Genomic DNA, 21,737 nt, shown 5'->3' with positions numbered 1-21,737 from the left:
CTTTGTTAAAAGGCATTTCAGGTATGTAAAAATCTTTATCCAATATACGTATTCACCATACTGCAACACTGGATCAGGCATGTCAAACACAACAAAACATGCCGTTGCAGGTTGACATATACAGATTGGCATGCTTCTCTCACAGACCTGGTACTATTTGCCATATCTCCTAACTGGAATACACAGAGTTTCAGTCCATTCACATAGACAGACAGATGCAAAGAGGAGAGCAGACTCTTCACTCAGTCTGTAGCTTCAGCAAAGTTTGCACTCTTGTTTGATTTATATATTTAAGGAGGACTTTAATCAGAGAGGCAACAAAGAGACCCCATGCCTTCAAGCTTGTAAACCAAGACAGAAATGTATAGCACGCAATAGTCTTTGTTGTGTGACTCTAAAGTACTCTGTAGGAGTGAGAGAAATCATGGTTATGGTTGTTTTTAGGCTGTGAGTTGTGCAGTTGAATTATTACATGCTATTGACAATGTGCCTATATTTTTTTTTCATTCCATTTATATCAGTGAGGGTAGACTACAGTATGTAACAGCATACCACCATCAGATTTCAAGGAAAAACAACGAGTTGGTCCATTGAGGCCTTGATACCTCCCTGGGCTCTTCAAAGCTATTACGCTCTAATGATACACTTTGCCCACCATCTTCTGAATGTTAATTTCACTGAACAATTTTGGTCCACAATGCACTGCATAAGATATTATAATACGTTATTTAATAAAGAGTGCCCCAGAAACCCTATTTCTTGTTAGGTCTATTAATTATCGCCTATTTGACACAATTATCTTCTTATTTAGAGAAAGTGTATAAGTAAAATCGGCTTAGGGGGTGTATAAATAACTACGGCTCCACATGATCCAGTTTCTTAAAAAGAAATGTGACTCTTTAAAACACAACAGCATAGAAAATTCGATTTTTAAGTGTCATTCAAAAGTAATTTTGAGACATTCTCTTCCAGTAAATTACACTTTTGATTTTTTAATAACTGATGAAAAATTCCTACAATGTAAATAAAGAGCATTTACAGAGAATTACAAATAATTGTAAGAAACTGCATTGCATTTGGATGGAAACCTTTAATGCAGCACAAGTTTAAATAGTAAATTCTGGTTATTTGAAAGGCAGATGAAGAGATAAGATGAACAAATGTCTTCTGTAGATTATATCAGTGAATTATTGACATAAAGCATATACACCTGCAAAATTGGCACAAACCTGCATGCAAATATGGCAATTGTCTATGGTGATTTTTACATCAACAGAACAGTAGAAAAACAGTGCACATAAAAAAGAAAAAAACCTGAATACATTCCTGCCTGTGTAAACATACAGAATAAATAGGGATTGAAGGACAGATAAACAAGCATAAACTAGCTCCACTTGAACATCATCATCTGCTAGCCTTTCAACCCCTACTGTCATTCATCTACATCCTCAGAGAGGCCAAAATGCAGATACAAAAAAAGTATATTCATTGAATATTTTCAAGCATAATAAATAACATAGTCAAAATGTCATGAATATTATAAAAAAATAATATATCCTTCTTATAATACCTGAAACATGAGCCCATCTATAGAAACACAATGTCATTTACTGCAAGAAGACATTGGCACATATGTAGTTAAAAAGCCAGGCTAGAAACTGCTGTTTTTCAACAGATGTCAGAAAAATCTGGCACACGTTCTGTTTGCTTTTCTCCTCCTAAAACTAATCTTAAAAACACATCAATATACACACACTGATAGTATCATTATTTTGCTACTGTAGCTATTCATCTTATTGGTTTCACATTTACAATATCAAAAAGTAATTTATTACAAATATAACTTAAATAGTGCAACCAAATCTTGACATCATGCAAACTGGAAACATTTTGAGCCAACAGATGACAGCAGTTGTTCAGTAGGTAGGAGTTGAATCAGAAAGTATTTCGGTTCAGACACATCCTGAGGTGGTAGATCATTTTGGTCCACTTCAAATTACAACTTATCATACATTCAGATAATTCACATCTAAAAGAAAGAATTAAAGAAGTCCATAATATCTTTAAAACACCTGATGGTGTCTTTTGTTCTCAGGATGGTTTCATTCTCAGTACAATATTCTTTCCAAGAAAAGGGAAGGCTGTTGAGAACACTCCATTCAGAAAAACCTGCTTCCTGATTTGCATACAATAATGCAGCATCTATACACTTTCTATTCTAGCATCAGGATACAAAATGCTTGCTTATGTCGTCCAGGATTGACAACAATTTAGAGGGCAAGAAAAATGTGTCACACTTGACCTTTTGATTTCAGACAAAGTTATTTGAGCTATTTTCTTCTGGACAGATGCCTTCATGCTGATACAATCTGCATCCACCCAGGTCTCAAAATATAAAAAAATTTGTCAACAGCAATTATATACAGTAAGCAATTAAAACTAATTGGTTTATGGTAATTTGAGATGCAAAATATACAACTTAAATACAACTATATTGAGTGTTACAATACCTGCACTTACCTAAACAATTCAAATGCCATTTTGAGAGTCCACGTATGAGCCATTTTGGCATAATACAAAGAAATACTGAACATGAATATTTGGTAAATTTCCCCGCTTAAGATTGATAACCATTATATAATGAAATAAAAATGCAAAAGGCAATTTTACATATGCTTTCTCAGCTTATCAGTATTTTCTTTGAGATTTGAAAAGTCAGATACCTGTGTCAAGCATAGCATCTAAAAGTCTGTAAAATGCCCATAAGTGTGTTTCAGTTTGTCAACTTTTTTACTCACTTGGAGACAAATGATGAAGCACTGACAATGCTCAGCTTAATTTCAGCATTTAGAATTTGTAGTCTTGCCAATGGTATTTCTCCAATATGTGAGTGACTTCAAGCCAATCTGAAAATGAAATTTTAAAAAACAGCTAAAATATTCAGAATATCCACATATAGAAAGGCATCCAAGAGTCTGGTCCGGTCTGAAGCATTTTCTTTAAAAAGAAATACTCCATATAGAGTAAAAACAAGGAGAAAAAATGTATAGTGAGAGCAGGTTTAGAGAGAGGAGGAGCTCTGGCTGTAGTGTCTCAGCAGCAGCTGGTCATACTCGGCCTCAGAGGCTGGAGACAGCGAGGGCGGTGAGCTGCCGCTGGAGCTCAGAGATGAGTCTCTAAACGGGGAGGGAGGCGTCAGCGCGACCAGCTCCTCCATATCCTTGGCTCGCCTGCTACTCACGCAAGTCCCGGCCAGGTGCTCATAAATCTTACCCGCTGGTCGATTCTCGCAGAGATTGGAGACGACCGCAACCTCGGCATATGTGGTGACAGTGGAGGTGGCCTGCCTGCTTCTGGATGTGAGGTACTGAGGTGGGCAGGGGGCGGCATCTGCAGCTGCAGGCAGAGCGGTGGTAGGTGAGGGGTTGGCGGGGACTCCCCCTGGCAGCATCATGGTGTTCAGCTCGCTGATGTTGGCAGTGAAACGATTAACCACACAGCTGATTTGGTCCATGATAGTGGTGCCCTGAGCCTGGCCACCAATCATCCCTATGCCGATGTCACCCACGCCTATGACACTAATGTCCCCACAGTCCACCATACCAACACCCTGGCTGTTGTCCCCACCTCTTCTCCTGACCCCAGCTGGGTTCTCAGTCTCGTAGGTGGGTAAGGCTTGTCCATCCTCTACATCATCTCCTCCCTGGAAACCCCTTGCTGATGGAGAGGGGGAGCAGCTGAAGGGTTGAGACACCTGTTGCTCTTCAAACTGCTCTTTGACACCTGTATCCACAGGTGCATCTCCTCCTTTAGAGAAAGGCTTGATGATGGCTGTCTGGTTCGTCTCGACTACCTCCTTTTTCTTGACATGGAATGACATCCTCTTCCATATGTTTGGTCTGTAGTTGTGCTCATTCTGCGCCCATGTCACCGATTTCCCATTGGAACTGCAAAACACAATTTTGTGTAATTACATTACACAAAATTACATTTGATGGAAGATTATTATAAATATGACACATTCAGCGTGTAATACTGCATATAAGACATTATTTGTAAACATGTACTGTATATTACTATCATTCCAGGGAAACTTTGTTCAAGTTCTACTTCTTTCTACCATTTCTACCATCCCCCGTTCTATCTTTTGCTGTCTGAGTAATTTTACATCTCCCTCCATTTTGGTTTTTATCTTCCCTAGAAAGAGAAATCCTTAAAGGCAGTGCGTCACCACTGGGAAAACTTAACCCAAATGAGGTAGCCTTTTCTCAGCTCAGGGAGCAGTTTTTTTTCTTGGCATATCAAGCCTGTTGTAGTGGATTCAGCTCTGATTTCCCAAAGACAGTTTAAGAAGGAACAGGGATCGTTGTTTTCTTGGAAATGTCTCAGCAGAGTTTTAATCTGTATACATGGACTCATGGACAGAAACACCTTAAATATATGGGTGTCAGTTTAGTACTTCAGATTATGGGTACTATAGTTTCTCTGCCATGTCACTACACACCTGCAGCTTTTCCCTCTTAGCTGTCATCTTAGCTGGACCATCCTTTTGGACCCTAGACCATTACTGAAAAAAGTCCTGAGATGAGGTAAAATGCTGAGTGATTGCAATGCAAACTCATCCAATTTAATGGAGTGATTAAGGCAAAAACTAATAATATAATTTATAGGATTTTGACCCTCTCTCAACAATCTTTTGCTACATTTTATATAATTATCAATGGCAAAAAAAGAAGAAGGTGACATTATACAAATACTGGGGATATACAGGAGAAAACATTATTTAAGAGTTTCAAAATGCAGCATATATAACATACAATATACACTTTGTTTTGCTATAGAAAGTTAATGAGAATTACTTTAAGGAAATTCTTCTTTATGCAACTGAGCAAAGGTATTTTAGACACTAGAGGAGTTAATTTATTCATTGCTTAATACCCACTCAGGTCCCCCATATACCTGATGTTGTCCTGCACAGAACCACGGCGTCGAAACAAGTTGGCCATGCTGCTAGAGGATTTGCCAGTCTTGGTCACTTTCTTGGCATCACCTACATGCATGCGCACCACTGTGGATGTTGTAAAAGCACTTCGGACATTTTTCTCAGGCTTGGCGAGCATGATGTACACCTGAACACAAAAATTAATATCAAAAAAACTATTAGCATAAAAATGAAAAAGAAAGATTGACAATGAGTAGATTCTGAGAATTTGAGTTTCTATTTCTTACCTTTGGGACAAACATGCAACAGAGAGCCACTGTGGCACTGAGGCTGACACTAAAGCACATGGTTATGATCTTGTAGTTAGAGCCAAAGTAAATAGGAACAAAGGCCAGCCAGATGATGCACGTGGTGTACATGGTAAAGGCAATATACTTGGCCTCATTAAAATTAGCCGGAACATTTCGAGTCTGTAAGAGAAAGGGAAGAAAGGACATTTTAAAGCAGTTTAAATTGAAGTAGAAACAACAGGATACAAGGGGAAGAAAAATGAGAAAAGGTCTGAGTGCAAACAAAGAACATTATGAGCCTGATAGAGAAAGTACAATGAGAAGTCCTGTGTGTTATTAACTACTGTTGTGCTGAGGTACCTTGAAGGCGTAGAAGGTGCAGCTCAGGATAAGCAGGCCATTGTAGCCCAGCGGCGCCACCACCCCCAGAGTGGTCAGATTGCAGATCAAGTGCACCTCACGGATACTGGGGTAGTCATAGATCACCTTAGAGAAGAGAATGGGAGAGGTCACTGTAGCTGTATAAGTAAATGTAATTGAACATCCCCCACACTGTAAAACACACACAAACTCGCACACAAACCTCTGGTGGCTCTATGATAAAAAGTGCCACAATAATCCCAAGCTGCAGCAGTATGAGTAGGAAGGCGATGACCAATTGTGCGCAGGCGGACATAAAGCGTGGCTTCTTGGTGCAGATCTTCTTCTTGCTGCCTGCCAAGATCCTTGCTATACGGTTGGTCTGGATCAAAAATAGATCAAATGGTTATGCAGGCTTCACTTACATCTACTGTGGATAAAAACGCTTGTGATTCATAACAATAATCCCCTTTTCAGTTTCCAGATCTTAAACATCAACCTCTGCCCACACACAGATACACTTCTACCTTACCTCCCTTACAACTGTCCAACTTCCAGTCTCTGGAAGTAGCTATGTTGCTCCAGTGCTTATCCTTAGATGCCTTTCTATTATTGCTAAAAAAACAAAAAACCTTTGGATTGCGATAGTGTACAAGTTGTATGATCAAATTTAATTTCACATGGAAGGGTGTCACAAAATGGAAGAAAACAAGAATCTTAAATCTCAAAGCCATTTAATTTAATCTTTGATTCGAGGCCGTCAAGATAACTTTTTACGGTATGGAATAGTTTGATACGCTGTAGAGTTCGATCGAACAATCAAAATCGGCTAAGTGTGGTACCTTTGGGCTTTAACTCACAAAGTTTGACAGAAAGTGAATCATGATACTAACTTGTACTACTTACACTGGGTTACTTCATGGCAGCAAAACAGAAAAGAAAGTACCTTGGTGACCAGCGCGGAGTAGCTCATGGCAGGGGATAGGCCGATTCCCAGCCGCTGGAGGTAGCAGTAGACTATGTGGGGCTTGGCGATAAGGCTGAAGGTGCACAGATAGCCCAGACATATTCCAACCAGGATGATGTAGCAGAGCTCACGACTGGATGACTTGACCACTGGAGTGTCCCAAAATCTACAGATGGATCAAAATATATCTAGGTTCACAAAATTGTTAAAAGGCAGATGGAGCAGTAAAGGTGTTACTTTTTAACCCATTACTGCGTTGGTTCATGTTATTGCTATTGAAGTTGGATCAATTTTGACACATTGATTTTTACTGTGTATGTACATGACTAATAAAGCTGTAGGATTTAATTACTTGATGAAGACAGAAGTAACAAAAAGTGTAGCCATAAGGCCCAGGCAGGAGAAGACCACTGCAGCAATGGGCTCTGGATCTCCCCAACGCACATACTGCACAGGGATTGGCTCACAACCTGCAGGACACAAAGGGATCATAGGTAGCAAGAAAACAAGACACAGACAAGTTTGATTTGTCTAGAAGAGTGATAGTATAAGGATGTTTGTTCATGTATTTGTATGTAACAGCTTCAGAGCTTATAGTGGATGCAGAGAAAGAGATTCACTCATACTGAACAACAATTAAGTTGTTATGTGTAAAATATTCAGTTTATGATGCAGTAGTCATGAGAGCTGTGAAAAATTAAAGTGATCTGTAAAGGAGAGATGAGGGATCATAAAGAGATAGATCAGAGGGATGACAGGTTAAGCACACAGCTGTTCTCCTCAGGAAGATCAACATGAAAACTGTCTTTATTTGTTTTATAAATCTACAGAGGAACAGGATCGGTAAACAATAATTGATTACAAGAGGGTGAGAAAAGGGTTTGAAAGTGTTTTTACAGACTTTGGAGTTAAGAAATTTGGCTGCAGCCAAATCCCAAAAGTATTTGTGTTGATTTCTGTGTCAGAATGTTTGCCAGTTTGTGGTAGGGGATTTTGGGTGCATCATGAGTGCATGACCCAAATTCAAGGCTCTTCTGGTCTGTTTGGAAATCTTCTATGGGCGAGTAACAGACACACAAACAAAGTACATTCACCAGTGAGGTCATCAGTGGGCCAGAAGCCAAGGACACAGGCTCGACAAGTGTACTCATCAAACACAAACTCGTTCTCCTTGCAGGGGGTGCAAGTCCAACAGCAGCTCACCTCTCCTTTACGGATCACCTGGACACGCACACACACACACACACACACACACACACACACACACACACACACACACACACACACACACACACACACACACACACCAGTATGAGAAGGGCGGAAAGGTCTCAAAGCTCCAGGATTTGAAATGAGGATTTCTCTGTCAGGGGATCAAAGGAAGAAAAAAAGAGAGATGTGTGGAATATATTTATCCTCATTATTAAACATTTTTTTTTATCTTTGTCTTATCAGCCCTTCAGTGTGAAAATAAGCTGAGGAGAGAGGAGGCATGGTGGGTCAGTGGTTCATGCTTTCACTTGCAGAAAGTTCTGGGTTCATATCTCTTTGTGGAACTTGCATGTTTGCCTGGGGTTCCCTTGGGTGCTCCATTTTCCTCTCACTGTCTAAAGACATGGAGGTCAGGAGATCTGGTAACTGCTCTTGAGTGTGAACATTTTACATGTTACTGTAGTTCTATGATAGGAATCTGGGACAGGCTTTGTGGACGGGTAAAAAGGAATAGTTTAGTGAGCAGAACTCTGAGAGAATGTGTGAGGTATTTTTTCTTTAGAGAAATACATTGCCGATCTGATAGGAGCTAGGGAATGACTGCTATCTTTTGTCAAGCTCAGCACAGGTCAGAGAGAGACAAGCAGTTGGTAGATCGCAAAGCTAGGAACGTGGGCTGTGGTGTAAGGTCTGAAGGTGTGAACAAGCAGATCTTCAAAGCATTTGTCAGGAGTTTTGAATTCCCTACAAGCTGCCACATTATCTGGGAGTCAGTGTAGAGTGTGTAGGAAGGGTTTAATGTTAGAGACTTTTTGGGATAATTAAGAGGAGACAGACTGCATTGTTCTCCATGATTTGGAGAAGCTGCAGGGAGTTACAGAAACCCAGATGGGACATGATTAAAGCTTGAACAAAGAGCTTTGCTGAGTCCCTGGTGGGGTGTTGGAGGATGTGATTGGATTGATTTTGCAGATTGCAAACCTGTGGTCGCCGGCTATGGCTGCTGTGTGGGTCTTTTCTTCAGTAATATTATTATACTGTGTGTTCTCTGGTCTATAGTGAATATTGCTTGAAGAGGTTGATAAATACTCTCCTGCACGCATGCAAAAAAAGGTAGATACAGTTACAACATTTGTAGTTACTTAATAAAAATGTGTTGAAATTTTAAGAAATTAAACAAATGTCAGACTGTGTGTTGGAGTGGTGCATACCTTGATCTGTGCCTTCTGGCAGGGCTCAGAGCAGACTGACTGGATGATGTCACTGTTGTTACTCCAGATTTCCTCATCGTTCATCTTTAGGCCACCCTGATCCCAGCTTCCCACATGGATGTAAGAGTACTCATCCTCGCCTGTGCGCTTGAAGTTCATGATTTCATACCTGAGGCACATATACTGTGAGCATGAAACAGCAATATACTGTATATGTGTATATATATATAACATTTCTTTCTACTTTTTCATTTCCCTCTTTCCTTCCCCAACATAATCCTTACCTGCCAGGTGAGTCTCCATTCTGGTCAAAGTGGATGGTCTCCCCAGACACACCAGTAAAGTTGGTTCTCATCAGGAATTCCAGCAGCTTGCGGCCATCAATGGGTCGCATGATCTCACACAAACCCTGTCATCAGGGGAGGAGCGAACACGGTCAATACTGTCAAGCCCAATGTGAAAGTATAAATGTGCACATTGTTCATTATGGTACCTTATATCCTGGACAGAGGGATTGCTGCATGGCGTGCAGACCGTAAGCCATAGAATAGATGGCATTTATGACGAAGCCCATCTTGGTGTCTTGGGCATACTGATGGCGCAGAGACTCTCTCCCTGTGGAGAACAGAGACCTGCTCATAAGAACAAACCTAGTCACTGTAATCTAAACTGATGTTGAAACATTTAGGGATGTGAATACAGTGAGACGGTGTGTAGAACGTGATGTTGTACTAACAGGTGCAGGTGCGGTTGTACATGCTGCTCTCCTGCGGATGCCCCCTCAACCTGCACTGGAAGCGATGTTGCCAGAACTCGGGGAACCAGGGGTTTCTCAGGTTGGCGTCAGGCTTCAGGTTCAGGTAATAATCGTCGAACCATGTCACATATGCCGACTTTAACTTTATCGTGATTCCACCAGCTGCCTCCCTCTGGTAGCCATCTGTCACATCAGACCTGTCTGCCCAGCCATCACTGGACAGGAGGAGGAGAAAGAGGGAGACAGACAAGGTACAGCACGTTGTTAGTTAGAATAAGGATCGGTCTACAAGACTAAATATATATTTATTTTTTTCCGTTTTACTGGGTTTTTTTCTTTTTTAATTCCATCTAAGATTTTTGTTTTTTCTCTAAGGCCATTGATAAAAAAATGTAAATTGAAATGTTGAGATATATAGTAAATGCAGACATCAATCACATATTTTTCTATAGAATATCTTTCTTACACAGAAACTATTCACTTACATATACAGCACATTGAGTACCATTTTAGCATCCTGCTAACTTTTTCTCAATATTGCAACCCACACCAAGATTTGACGGTTGATTCAGCACCATCACTCAGCAAGACTTGACTCAGGAATACCTGTTATTGTCTGTTATCTGTAAGGAACCGGTAAACCTGACACAAATTTAAAGGCACAAATTCTATTGTCCATTACAAGGGAGACCTCTCTGTAACATCTGTCCTCTTATTTCATACTAAAGTACATTGCAGCATTCTGATTATGACATTGATGCTGAAGAATAGCTCCAACCCTAACCAACACTATACTGGGGTTCTTCTATTAGCCTTGAACCTGGTTCACAACTACACCGTAACAAACTGGTTTCATCAACAGAAGAATAGCAGGGTGGCTGACATCTTGAAATAGCCCATCTCAGCATTCCAGGATGCAAATCTTACAGAAATACCCAACATTAGCTCATATTAAACAAGTTGAAGTGAAATATCTCAGAAATCAAGGATTTACCAAAATAGAGGATTAGGATACAACAGGTTATGTAGTCTATGATGTTTTAATAAAGAGGTACATGATAGCAGTGCATTTTCAATGTAGCCTGCTTTGAAAGGCTTTAGTTAGTGCCTAAGTGTTACACAGATTGAAAGAGACAGGTGGTGCGTCGCAAAATGAACCTAATGAATGCTCTGCAGAGAGTTACAGTAAAATTAAATATTTATTATGATGACTCAGATGTACCAACACAAGACTCACTGGGTGATACAAATAAAAAGTATTTGCTCACATTGTGAAGTGTCTTTTTAAAATGTTCATGTGCAAAGATTACTTGAAATAAACATCAAGGGATCAAAGGTTGATGGTGCTGGCAGGACTTGGCTATGCCGTTTTGTGTTGTATTGTTTTATATGTATTACTTCCATGGTCACATATTTTTGTTAGCAAAGTTTGCGTCCATTAATAAGATCTCTATGGGCTCATTAGCTGTGTCTCCAAATACATCGAGACACACTTAACACACGTAATAAGGATCATACTGATTTTCTTGACTTTAACAACCCTAGGAGGCCTGCATTGCAGAAACATGTGATTTCTGTGAACCAAACTGCAGAGCATATATTGATTTATAACTTGGAAATGTTATGCAAAGTATTCATTATTTGTTTCATTCTAAAGGCAGTTTGGTACAACACCTTCTTACTATAATTACAAAAAAGACCTGATGCTCAATGAATTTCAAACACCAGACATACACCATCAGACTGCAGCGTTTGCAAACACATCTGATCTGTTATTTATTCAAAAACACTGTGGGCTTGGCCTAAAAAAGCTGTCTTGTCAGTGAACTGAATAGGTTTCTACTCCGTCTATTATCATTCCTCCCACTAGACGCTTGTCTACGATCAACAAAGACAGAGGGCTGATGATTACACCTCCACACACGTGCATAAATGGGAACACTCATACCTCGCTGACACAAAGAAATGCACCCATCTCCTTCTAACTGGCAAGAAAAGCAAAGGAAGTCATTTTTGAAACTGCGCTAACCAAGCTCGAGTTATACAACAGTAGTGTGGGTGTTTTTTTATTTTTTTTATGATGCTTGGTTCTCTAGGTGAGGTAGGAGATAATTTTATAACACATCCTTAGAGAAGCGAGCACAGAAATGATACACTGGTATAAAAAGGATAGGAATGGAAATGAAAAGCATGGATGGCTTTGACTCTGGATTGTTTGAATCACTCTTGAACGAGAGCTCTGAAACCCACACAGCGACCTTGGAGGGCAATATGCTGTATGCAGCGTGTTGCTACACCACCTACAAGCTCGAAGACACACACAAGTGTGTGCTCACACATACACACACTTACTCACACGTTGTGCTATTTTTTCACCTCATACAACATAATACTGGTCAACTATCCAGCCGTATATTTTCTGAGTGGATACTTTGCATGGTAGTGGTACGAACTTGAAGCTGGAAATGGGTCCATTTCTAAAATTAGATGTGAAAGACAAAGTGAAACAGCTGTCTGAAGCAACCGTGCCAATTTCATTTTAACATAGTATAGTTTAGTATAGTATAATTTTTTAGTATAGTACGTCACAAAAAAGTAATAGTACCGTTTAACGTCATCAAAAATCATAGTTTATTTTGCCATAAAAAGTCACAGCCGCTTTCCTAAGCTTTTCAGTGGGAAGCACACGCAGTGACACAAAGCTACTGGTCAGAGGACAGATGCCACAGGGTAGTCAAAACCTTTTACAAGTCAAAATAACTGTAGGTTACAGTAGCCTATGGACTGTCAGAAAATGCTAAATCATGCACATATGACTCGAAGCAACCAATACTTAGAAGACTTTCTTCTCAAAATATTACAACTTTTTCAATGTTCCTGCCCTAAGACTGCGTCATTGACAAGGATCAATGGAATCAGAATCAATGGAGATTATTTGGAATTGAATTAGCAGATATGTGGAAGTGCATAATAAGAGTAAAGCATAATAAAGTTCCCCCTGCTTCCTCAAATTGATAGAAAATGCCCAATTGATAAATTTAAAAAGATTTGAAACATTTTAGCAAGACAAACCCAATATGTGACACATGGATTAAACTCTAATAAAAAATGTTTCTATGATTAAAATAGTTTCTACTTTGATATGAAAGACCTGTTCGAAATTGTGTGAATTTTTGTGGCAATAAACTAGGGAGTTACACCAAATGTATAACAAGATGAAGAGTGTACAGACATACTAACAGATCTTTGAGGCCTTACTTAGGCTCAGCTGTGAGCTACATGCGGACAATGACAATGCTAACATGCTGATGCTTAGCAGGTAATGTGTACCATGCCCACCATCTTAGTTTAGCATGTTAGCAGCATGCTAACATTTGCTAATTAGCAGACACAAAATACAGCTGAGGGTGATGGGAATGTAATTAGCTTTGCAGTTTTGTGAAAGTTGAAAGTGTCCAGTACATGTACAAACAAATCTTAAACATCAAATATTGAAACTGAATTGATTACACTGAATCCTCATCATCGTTGAAGAGAAATCGGTAGCTGTTGGCAGTGGACAGCTTAGTTTACAAATACCAGAGTCAGTAACTACAAACCTTTGACTTTAACTCAACTGTACGGGATGATTTAAATCAGCAAAGTGCTTCGCGATTTACACCTCTTAACATACAGTGTATCAAAAAACGTATTGGACCAGTTTGAATTTTTGACCTGATGGTAGGGCTTGATGAAAAGTTAAGGGATCACCAAAGTTACTAAAATTCATCTTGAGTGCGACATAAATGTGTGTCAAATTGAATGGCAATATACCCTATAGTTGTGCAGATTTCGCCATTGATTTCTGTACAAACAATCTAAAGACAGACAGTGGCTTGGATACAACGGTTCAAAAGCAGTGCTGGCTACAAAACAGCAACCAAAAAAAAGAGATAATTATCTGCTCCTTATCTGCAGTCTCTCTCTTTCTATAAATGGAAGTATGAATGCACTGCACACACACGCACAAAGACCTGGTGACAAATCCTCCAGGCTATCATCAAAAGGATAGTTTGTGAGGGTAACAATTTACCACCTTAACAATACATTTTGTATCTAATCACCAACAAAACAGAACAGCAAGGAGAAAAATCTTAACAAGTTAACTATGATCTTTAATAACGAACAGATGACACCTGTCTGGAAGCCCTGTGTGGTAATATGGATGAGAGAGCATGATGTTTAGCAATATGTAGTTCAAGGTTATTTTATGTTTCCTGCTGTCAGATTTGAGCGACAGCCTACATATGTGGCTCCTAATGAGGGAAGGCATTTTTAGAACACGAGGGACAAGACTGAGCTAGAGAGCTAACCCTTAAAATAAAACACGTTATTCTCGGAGAGAGTGAAACCTCCTGCTAAATCAACCCCTTCTTTCACACAAATCTTTCTTCCACTTGTGTTTTTAATTGCATATTGTCTCTCCTGCATCGTATGCCCAGTCTTCTGTTCTGCCTAAATTAACCTTTGAATGAACCATTTGAAGTTGTAATATATCCATAAAAGAAAATTGGAAAACCATCACCATGCCTCATCTATTCATTTGTCTATTTAGGTGGCCTCTTTTAATAAGAAATCCCTGATATGCTGACTTTATTTGACCCCCAGCTCTAGCTCTTTTTTGTTGTACTTTTGTGACAATGAACATAACAATATTATACTATTTAATATTGATTTATGATTATTTTACTGCATTTCTCTATATGGATTGTAGGGCTGAAGGATGGTCTTACTTAGAATTATTATTTGGAATGGTAAATAAAAACAAAGCAGGCTTGGTTAGCCTTTCTTAATGATAGCAACAAGTGCATCGATACGGACCGAATCAAATTTGAAGATAAACATACATTTGCATATTACTAGTGTGATACAAGTCTGTGTCACAGTGTCACTGTCATGGAATCACAAAAAAAGTTTATTAAAAATACCTTGACCATCCCAGACCACCATGAAGTTGATGGATGCGATGAAGATGATACTAAGAATGACGATGAGAGGACAAAGATGGCCCCAGTGAAAACAAACACATCTTGTCTGATGATGCTTGACATGAAAAGAGTCTGGATTGGAAATGAACAAAAAAAAACCTGAAACACAAAAACTTCAGTCAATTCTTTTAGCCTCTAATTGAAGCAAAAACACGTCAGAAATTCTACAATTCTCCACTCACCTTCCAACAAGCAGAAACTCTCCCACCAGACGTTGTCGTCTCATGGCCATCAATATGCCTCGGACCGTCATGCCCTCACAAAAACAGGCCACAACCCTGGCTTTGGGCAAGTGGGCTCGTAGTTTCTGCAGTAGCTTATCAAAGCTCTGTTCCCCAGCGTTGCTGTATATCTTATCAGAGTGGGCAATGCAGATCCCCTCCTTTGCTGCCATGTCTTTAAATGCTTCCATACCACTCTCACCATAATTACCTATGGAAGGGAATACATGAAAATAATTTACTGCACACACAAAATCTGTGATTTGTTACCCAATTAAAGCAATCAAACCACCAGGATTCTTTAAGAAAGCAGTTTAGACATTTGGCAGTTGCTTTTTTTATTTTTTGCATTATCAAATCCTTCTATACTATATTATACTTATTTTACAGTGCTATGTTCTGTAAACATTTATGTTTGTTTTTGTTTTTTGTTTTTTGTGCTCCACTCTTTCACTCTGGCACAAATGCTCTCTTGTGATTTTGTGAGACACACACAGGCGCACGCTAACACAGGGTACACGATCAAATACACTGGTGTAATGCCAGCACAACACTTGGGAATCGAGTAAATTTGTCCCCATTATGGCAGCTGTCAGGGGTTACATTCTCCTGTTTTTGCTGGAAATGAGGTCATCTACTCTCTGTTGCTAAGCAAGTGTACTATCACTCTGGGCATGACACTGTTTGAGGCATCCTTCTCATTAATACTACGAGTATGTTTTACTCCCATGCGTGGCATGCCTCCTGGAGTGATAACATCTTTTATATGTTTTACTGTACTTTCACCTCAATTCAACTCTCTGTTAATGTGGCTGATGATGTTGCCATTTCTGTTTGAATTATAATTATTTTGTTTTCTTCTTTGATGTTTCTTTCCTTTCTAGGTCTAGGACTTTTTTAACCTTCTATGCAGTCAACATTGTAAATAAGAACACGTTTGTTGTCTACAGGTAAAGGCAAAATGTAATGCAAAATAAGATGAGCGGTACGGTGTTTGATAACCACAACCATAACCACTGGGTTAGTCTGCATCATAAAAATTAAAACTAGGGCTTTTCTTACAATGAGAACTACTTAAGACTTAAGGTTTTATCCTGGAAGAGAACATTTGGCATGCAAAAGACCTTTTTTTTTTTAATCCTCCTCTGCAACGGTTTGGTATCTACAGTTTAAGGAATAAACTGGAACGATCCAGTCAGGATTTAGCACTCATTCTTATCAAGTGGGATTTATTTCATAAACATATGGCCTTGAGACATTAATAGATTAAAAAAGAAGCAATAAATTGAGCGAATTAAGAGCATTCAAAATATTTTGGTATTTGATATTGACAATGATGCCAAAACAATATATTTTGTTTCTGAATAGGTGGGATTAGTGATTCAAGGGCTGGGTCTTTTGAATTTGTGATAACCCTGTGTGTTGATGTTGCCTAGATGTCTACAGCAAGGGGGTGGGGTTGCTTTGGGGTAAGAAGTGGTGATCAGCCTTAACTGCACTACAAAATATCATATTCACTTGTGGTGACAAAAAAAGAAAATGTTCTTTTGTATTGTAATCATCCATCATTCCGTCCTTAAAGGACAACAATAGAGATGCAACTTTCTCCGCCTCTTTTCATATGTTTTTTTTTTCTCTTAAAGCATCTATACTTTTTACTGAATCAAAAAGTAACATATAGATAGGGAAAAAAATAAAATATAATGCAAATCTGATAATAAGTAACTGTTGTGAGAATGTGATCAGTGGCTTAAGCCTTACTGAAATCAGTGGACAGAGCACCATGATAACCAGAGAGTTCAAAGCCCTTGGCAGATGTTCCCTGGGAAGCTTTGCCAATGATGAACAGGATTACAGAGAATATATAATCACAGCTAATTTCACATGGATTTCTTATTCATCCCATAGATATAATGGCCTCCACTGTACAGCAGAAACAACGAGTAGCATGGTATGCGTGGCACTGCCTACAATAATACACATACATTGTTTTTCCATTTCTGGCCCAATAGAGATTATTATAAGCTTCACATTGTATAAAACTAAAAAAGATTGAACAGATGCAACTGATAAACAGGCAGCTCATGAGTGTAAACATCATAAATGTTGTTTAATACATGTGTAAATAATGATGAGATAGGGAGATGAAAGGAGAATGATAGAAATGACAAATGTAAGGAGGTAACACACATGCATGCACAGTCTTACCCTCTGTGTGTATTGCGGACACGAAGCTCCAGTTGTATTTTTTGACAATGTCCACCATGGCTTTGGCCTGTTGCATATCTGATGGCACCACCCTCATGAAATATTTAAACAGGCTCTGTTGGAAGGAATTTACATGTTCACAAGTCTGGCAGTATTCTTGACAGCATGTCTACCAGTTACACATAATAAACCCAATTACAAACCCCATTCCATTTTAGATGGATGATGGATGATGTTTAGAGCAAAGGAAAATGGTGATGTTTTAGCAGGATACTGCACACAAATCTGGTATACGCATCCTGTCTAATGTTACATTCTTTAATATATTCTATCTGGCCTTCAATCATCAGCTTTCCTTCTATTATGATGCGAAAATTGTCCTTGAGATAGGCAAGGAAATATCTGCTTTTGTTGTTGTCAATGGCTACATTATCGTCATCATACAACACAGTTATTTATTTATTGGTTTATTTGATGAGAGACAGTGCACATTAATAAAAACACAGACATCTTCTGTAGTCCCAAGAGGCAGATGTTACAAAATAAACCTAAAAACAGAATATAAGATTAAATTTACAAGGTTATATAATATTGACGCTTTACAAAATGTGCACAAACAATGAAAGACGTGAGAGTATTAATATACGTACTATCATCATTCAGGAGACTCTTATACATTGTCAAGTACTAACAAGACATGCAACACAGAGGCTCTCAAATTCAACACACACAAAGCAAATAAAATGAGGGATAATTATGTTAAAATAGAAACATGGACTAAAGACAATATTATGCTGCATTGTTAGAAACTAAAAAACATCCATGTTAGAGTTCAACACGGACAGATTGCATGTCAGGTTACTTTGTAAAGTCTACACTGAACTTAACAATGTAAAAAGCAGACTTAAAGTATCTTCAAGATGATTTCCATCAAACCAGTAACTACCCAGAAAGAATACAAATATCAACGTTTGACATTTTTGCTTGTAATTCAATGTGAAGGTTTGAAGTTTTCTCAACTTTGATGTCATTGTTTTTATTAATTGGTCTTACCTTGTCACTGAGATCCATGCTGGTGGCCGAGTAAGCGATCTGTGGGATGTTGAAAAGCTGGAGGAGATTTTGCACCTGGATGGCCACAGAGCTGGATCCTGGTCCAATCAGTCCCACAATGGGCTTCTTCGACTGCAGCAGCATGCTCCCTGCCTCGGCAGTACACCTGCCCTGGCTCTCCTCCTCTTCGTTGAACACTAGTGTGTCCCGAATGAACTCAATGCTCTGCTCCAGGGCCACTGCAGAGTGCCAGCATGAGTCCCTGGTATAGACAGATGGAGTTCAATGTTGTTTAGGCAAGCAGAATGGGAATAAGGAGATGGCTTGGAGGAGCCAGTTGGATGCTTTTTAAGAACATAGTCTGCACCTCATGCTTTTGAAAAAAAATGAATCAATTTTTAGAGCAGTGAGAAATCTGCAATCCAAAGTTCAGCCAAAGCTAATATGAGCTTTCAGCAGTCTGAGTCAGTCAAATCAATCCTCCAAATCTTTTTTTAGTACAAATTTGTCTTTCTTTGTTTCCTTGCTGAGATGCAATGGTGAGATACTTCCTGGTAGTCACATGTAAGTCAACATCAAATCAACCATCAATCAGCCTCTTATTGGTTTCAGCTGAACTTTAAAGGTATTGTTGTGCTGTGGATTCTGTCCCTCATTTTTTACAGTGTAGTTGCGCTTGGAAGGGTTCACTTCACAGCCTTATGGGGGTGGAGGAATGATTGAGGCAACTAACTCCTTCAACATTCATATGACATTTGAGTGGTGTAGTACCTTTAATTTGAAATAATCTTCACCTATCCTTTGAATTTAAGACAATATCTCCAACCTGTTGACTTTTTGTCAACAGGTCAGATTGCCCTGTTTGTGTGACCTGTGGGTCTTAATACCTGAAATTCTGGATGCCTGACTCTGTCTGGTTTATCTCATTGCTTACACTCATAAGTTATAACCTAATTCCTCCAGCCACTGTTCACCTGTGTGTTAGCCAGCCCTCCTCAGTTACCTACAGTCTCCTGGAAGTTAGTCTCCAACTGACTTGATCCCTGCTCATCTAAAGTCCTACAAAAGGTATTTTAAAGGAATAACAGTTTTATGCCAAACCTCTGGGTATTATCCCACTCATTGTGTGATATATTATATGTTTAAATTAAGTAATAAAGTTAAGCTTCAGGAAGATTGCTATCTTACTCTTGCTATTCTGTGTAAGATGTACTTTGTTGTCTTTCTGGTCTCTCTCTCAGACAAATTTATCACAATTCTTCATTGTGTCAACACATGGTCCTCTCATAATTCAACATTATAGGTCCTTAACAACAACAACAACATCAGCATGTTTGTGTATGGTTTCTGACCTGATCTCGCAGCCCAGGGTGATATTCGGTAGAATAGCGGGGTCTGCGTTGATTCGATCCAGAGTGTGCAGCATGGCCTCCACTCTCTGGATCCCATACTGCTCACGCACCGCACCACACTTTCGCTCATGAACCTGAACAACGTTTTACACAACTGAGATTACTAACATTTATCCCATATATACAGGTGGAGAAAGTGAGCACATACACAGAAACACACAGAGCATGTACCTTGTCTGCAGGTGGTTGGTGGTGGACGGAGAACAGAGCTCCTATGATGATGTCACCAGGGATGTGTGTCAAAATCCTTCTCTCAGTGTTCTGAGCATTGACCCCACCCTGCTCTTTCAGGCCCAGCCAGCTCAGATCAGCTCCCAGTAACACACTCACTGCTACCAGCCTCACATATAACCCTAATCTATTTCCCATCCCTGTGTTCCTCCTTGCACCTCCTGTCATCCTCTGTCCTCTTAGAGCTGACGTTCAGATGAATGTGCTGTCTTTGGCATGGTGCTTGTAGTGCCTGGGGTAAAGGTTGGATTCCTGAAGAAAATTATAGGGATTGGTAGTAATTGAACTCAGTATGTAGACAAGTGTAAATGTAAACAGACAATACACTAAGATTTTTTTGTATAGACTTACTCAGTCGAGGCGCACATGTATTTTAAAGGGACGGTTCCATGTAAGACATTTGGTTGAAAGAAAACAGTTCCTACCAGAAACACCTCACGACAAAGTCTGTGGATCATTTTGAGTAACCACGTCATGGTTTCTGGAAATAGACATTGCTGTTGAGTTTTTCAAATGTATTTTTATTTTTTTTGCACTTTAAGCACAAAAAGCCGAGTGCCATGTTGTCGAGAAAGGGCAGACATCTCTACAGCCGATATCTCCAAAACTAGGCAACTCACAACAAAATAAATAAATAACACTTCAGGTAAAAAAAAATATAATTTTGATTTTGGGAGGAACTGTCCCTTTAATTTTTTTCCTTTGTCCCTTTTGTACAGTTATCATGTGGAGCAAAGAAAAGTAGGTTTGGCTATTGAATCACAAATCATAGCTTATGTAAACTTTTCCCTTCATACAGCCCTAACAATGTCATCAAGTTGCTGTCCATGGTGCTGGAATTATGTTGGCAGTGACAACAAAAAACGGACATTTTGACTACTCGTCCAATGAAGAATTAACAACCTGTGTAAAACTCAGTCTCAATGAATTAATTATGCGAACAGCATACCCAAACTATACAGACAACTTCAGCCTACCTGTTTTCTGTCAGCAGCCTTGCAGATGCCATTCCTTTTGAGATCGTTTCCATCACAGACGAGCAATAAGAAACGCGTTGCAGGTTTCTGCTCAAGCTGAGCCTGCCGCCTGGTTACAGGAAACTGCAAATAGCAGCAGATAATATAGACCGTTATTGGAACATGTTTGACTTACTGACGCACACGGCGCGCCCCCCCTCCTTCTCCACCTCCTCCTCCTCCTACTCCAAAACAGTGGAGCGCATGGAGCATCAACAGTGACTAAATGAGCATAACTGTAGAAAGCTAAGGGAGGCGAGGCTCATATGAAGGATGAACGTTAAAGATTCACATCCTTAACAAATACAAGTTAAAGCACCAACAGTGGCGTTTTTTATGGAACGTGATCATCGGCGATTGGGACCCAGTTCTCTTTCTCTTAAACTTGTAGTTCTTGATGACACCAATCCCTCTCGTTTTCACCGTTTTAGTGTAACTGTGGTAACCGACTCGACATGATCAATTAATAATCAATCAGACACTGAAACAGGATGATTCTCTTTAACTGGAAAGTTACATTTAACATTTCAGGATTCTTCTCCCGTCACTTTTAAAAATCGTTGATAAAGATACAAAAAACAGCGGCCATATTCGATGTCTACAGGTTGGTATGAATGGCTTTGTTTTGTGGCTGACCTTATGGTGCCTAAGTTCAGTTTGAAATTGTATTTTATTATATTCTCCTTAATGCTTTATGACTTTTCTTTCAATATTCAGTTAGTCATTAAAGTCTGTTCAAAGAGACATGATTGGGGTTCTTCTGAATGGAAAATGATAGCGTCCGGGACAGAAAAGATCCTTTAATGCACTTCCACTGAAGCCCTTTCCCT

General features: G+C 39.3%; 1 protein-coding gene across 1 annotated transcript; it reads right to left on the bottom strand.

Annotated features, from left to right (window-relative positions):
* Positions 1–1,070: 1,070 nt before the first annotated feature.
* grm5a (glutamate receptor, metabotropic 5a) lies at positions 1,071–21,043 on the bottom strand. The gene is made up of 18 exons (XM_068715928.1): positions 20,869–21,043; positions 19,832–20,143; positions 19,601–19,734; positions 18,249–18,510; positions 17,196–17,310; positions 14,949–15,198; positions 9,719–9,954; positions 9,476–9,597; positions 9,267–9,391; positions 8,983–9,151; positions 7,654–7,780; positions 6,912–7,029; positions 6,539–6,725; positions 5,816–5,974; positions 5,593–5,718; positions 5,230–5,412; positions 4,960–5,129; positions 1,071–3,947 (listed from the first exon to the last, which is right to left on the bottom strand). The coding sequence occupies exons 2-18, from the start codon at positions 20,057–20,059 to the stop codon at positions 3,062–3,064; spliced, it is 3,597 nt and encodes a 1,198-aa protein (XP_068572029.1). The 5' UTR covers positions 20,060–20,143; positions 20,869–21,043; the 3' UTR covers positions 1,071–3,061.
* Between the last annotated feature and the right edge of the window lie 694 nt (positions 21,044–21,737).

Source organism: Cebidichthys violaceus, unplaced genomic scaffold (genome assembly GCF_023349555.1).
Source record: "Cebidichthys violaceus isolate CVI_PGR_0920_01 unplaced genomic scaffold, fCebVio1.0.p SCAF_20, whole genome shotgun sequence".
NCBI lineage: Eukaryota > Metazoa > Chordata > Actinopteri > Perciformes > Stichaeidae > Cebidichthys > Cebidichthys violaceus.
This window is presented reverse-complemented; position numbering and strand designations above follow the sequence as displayed.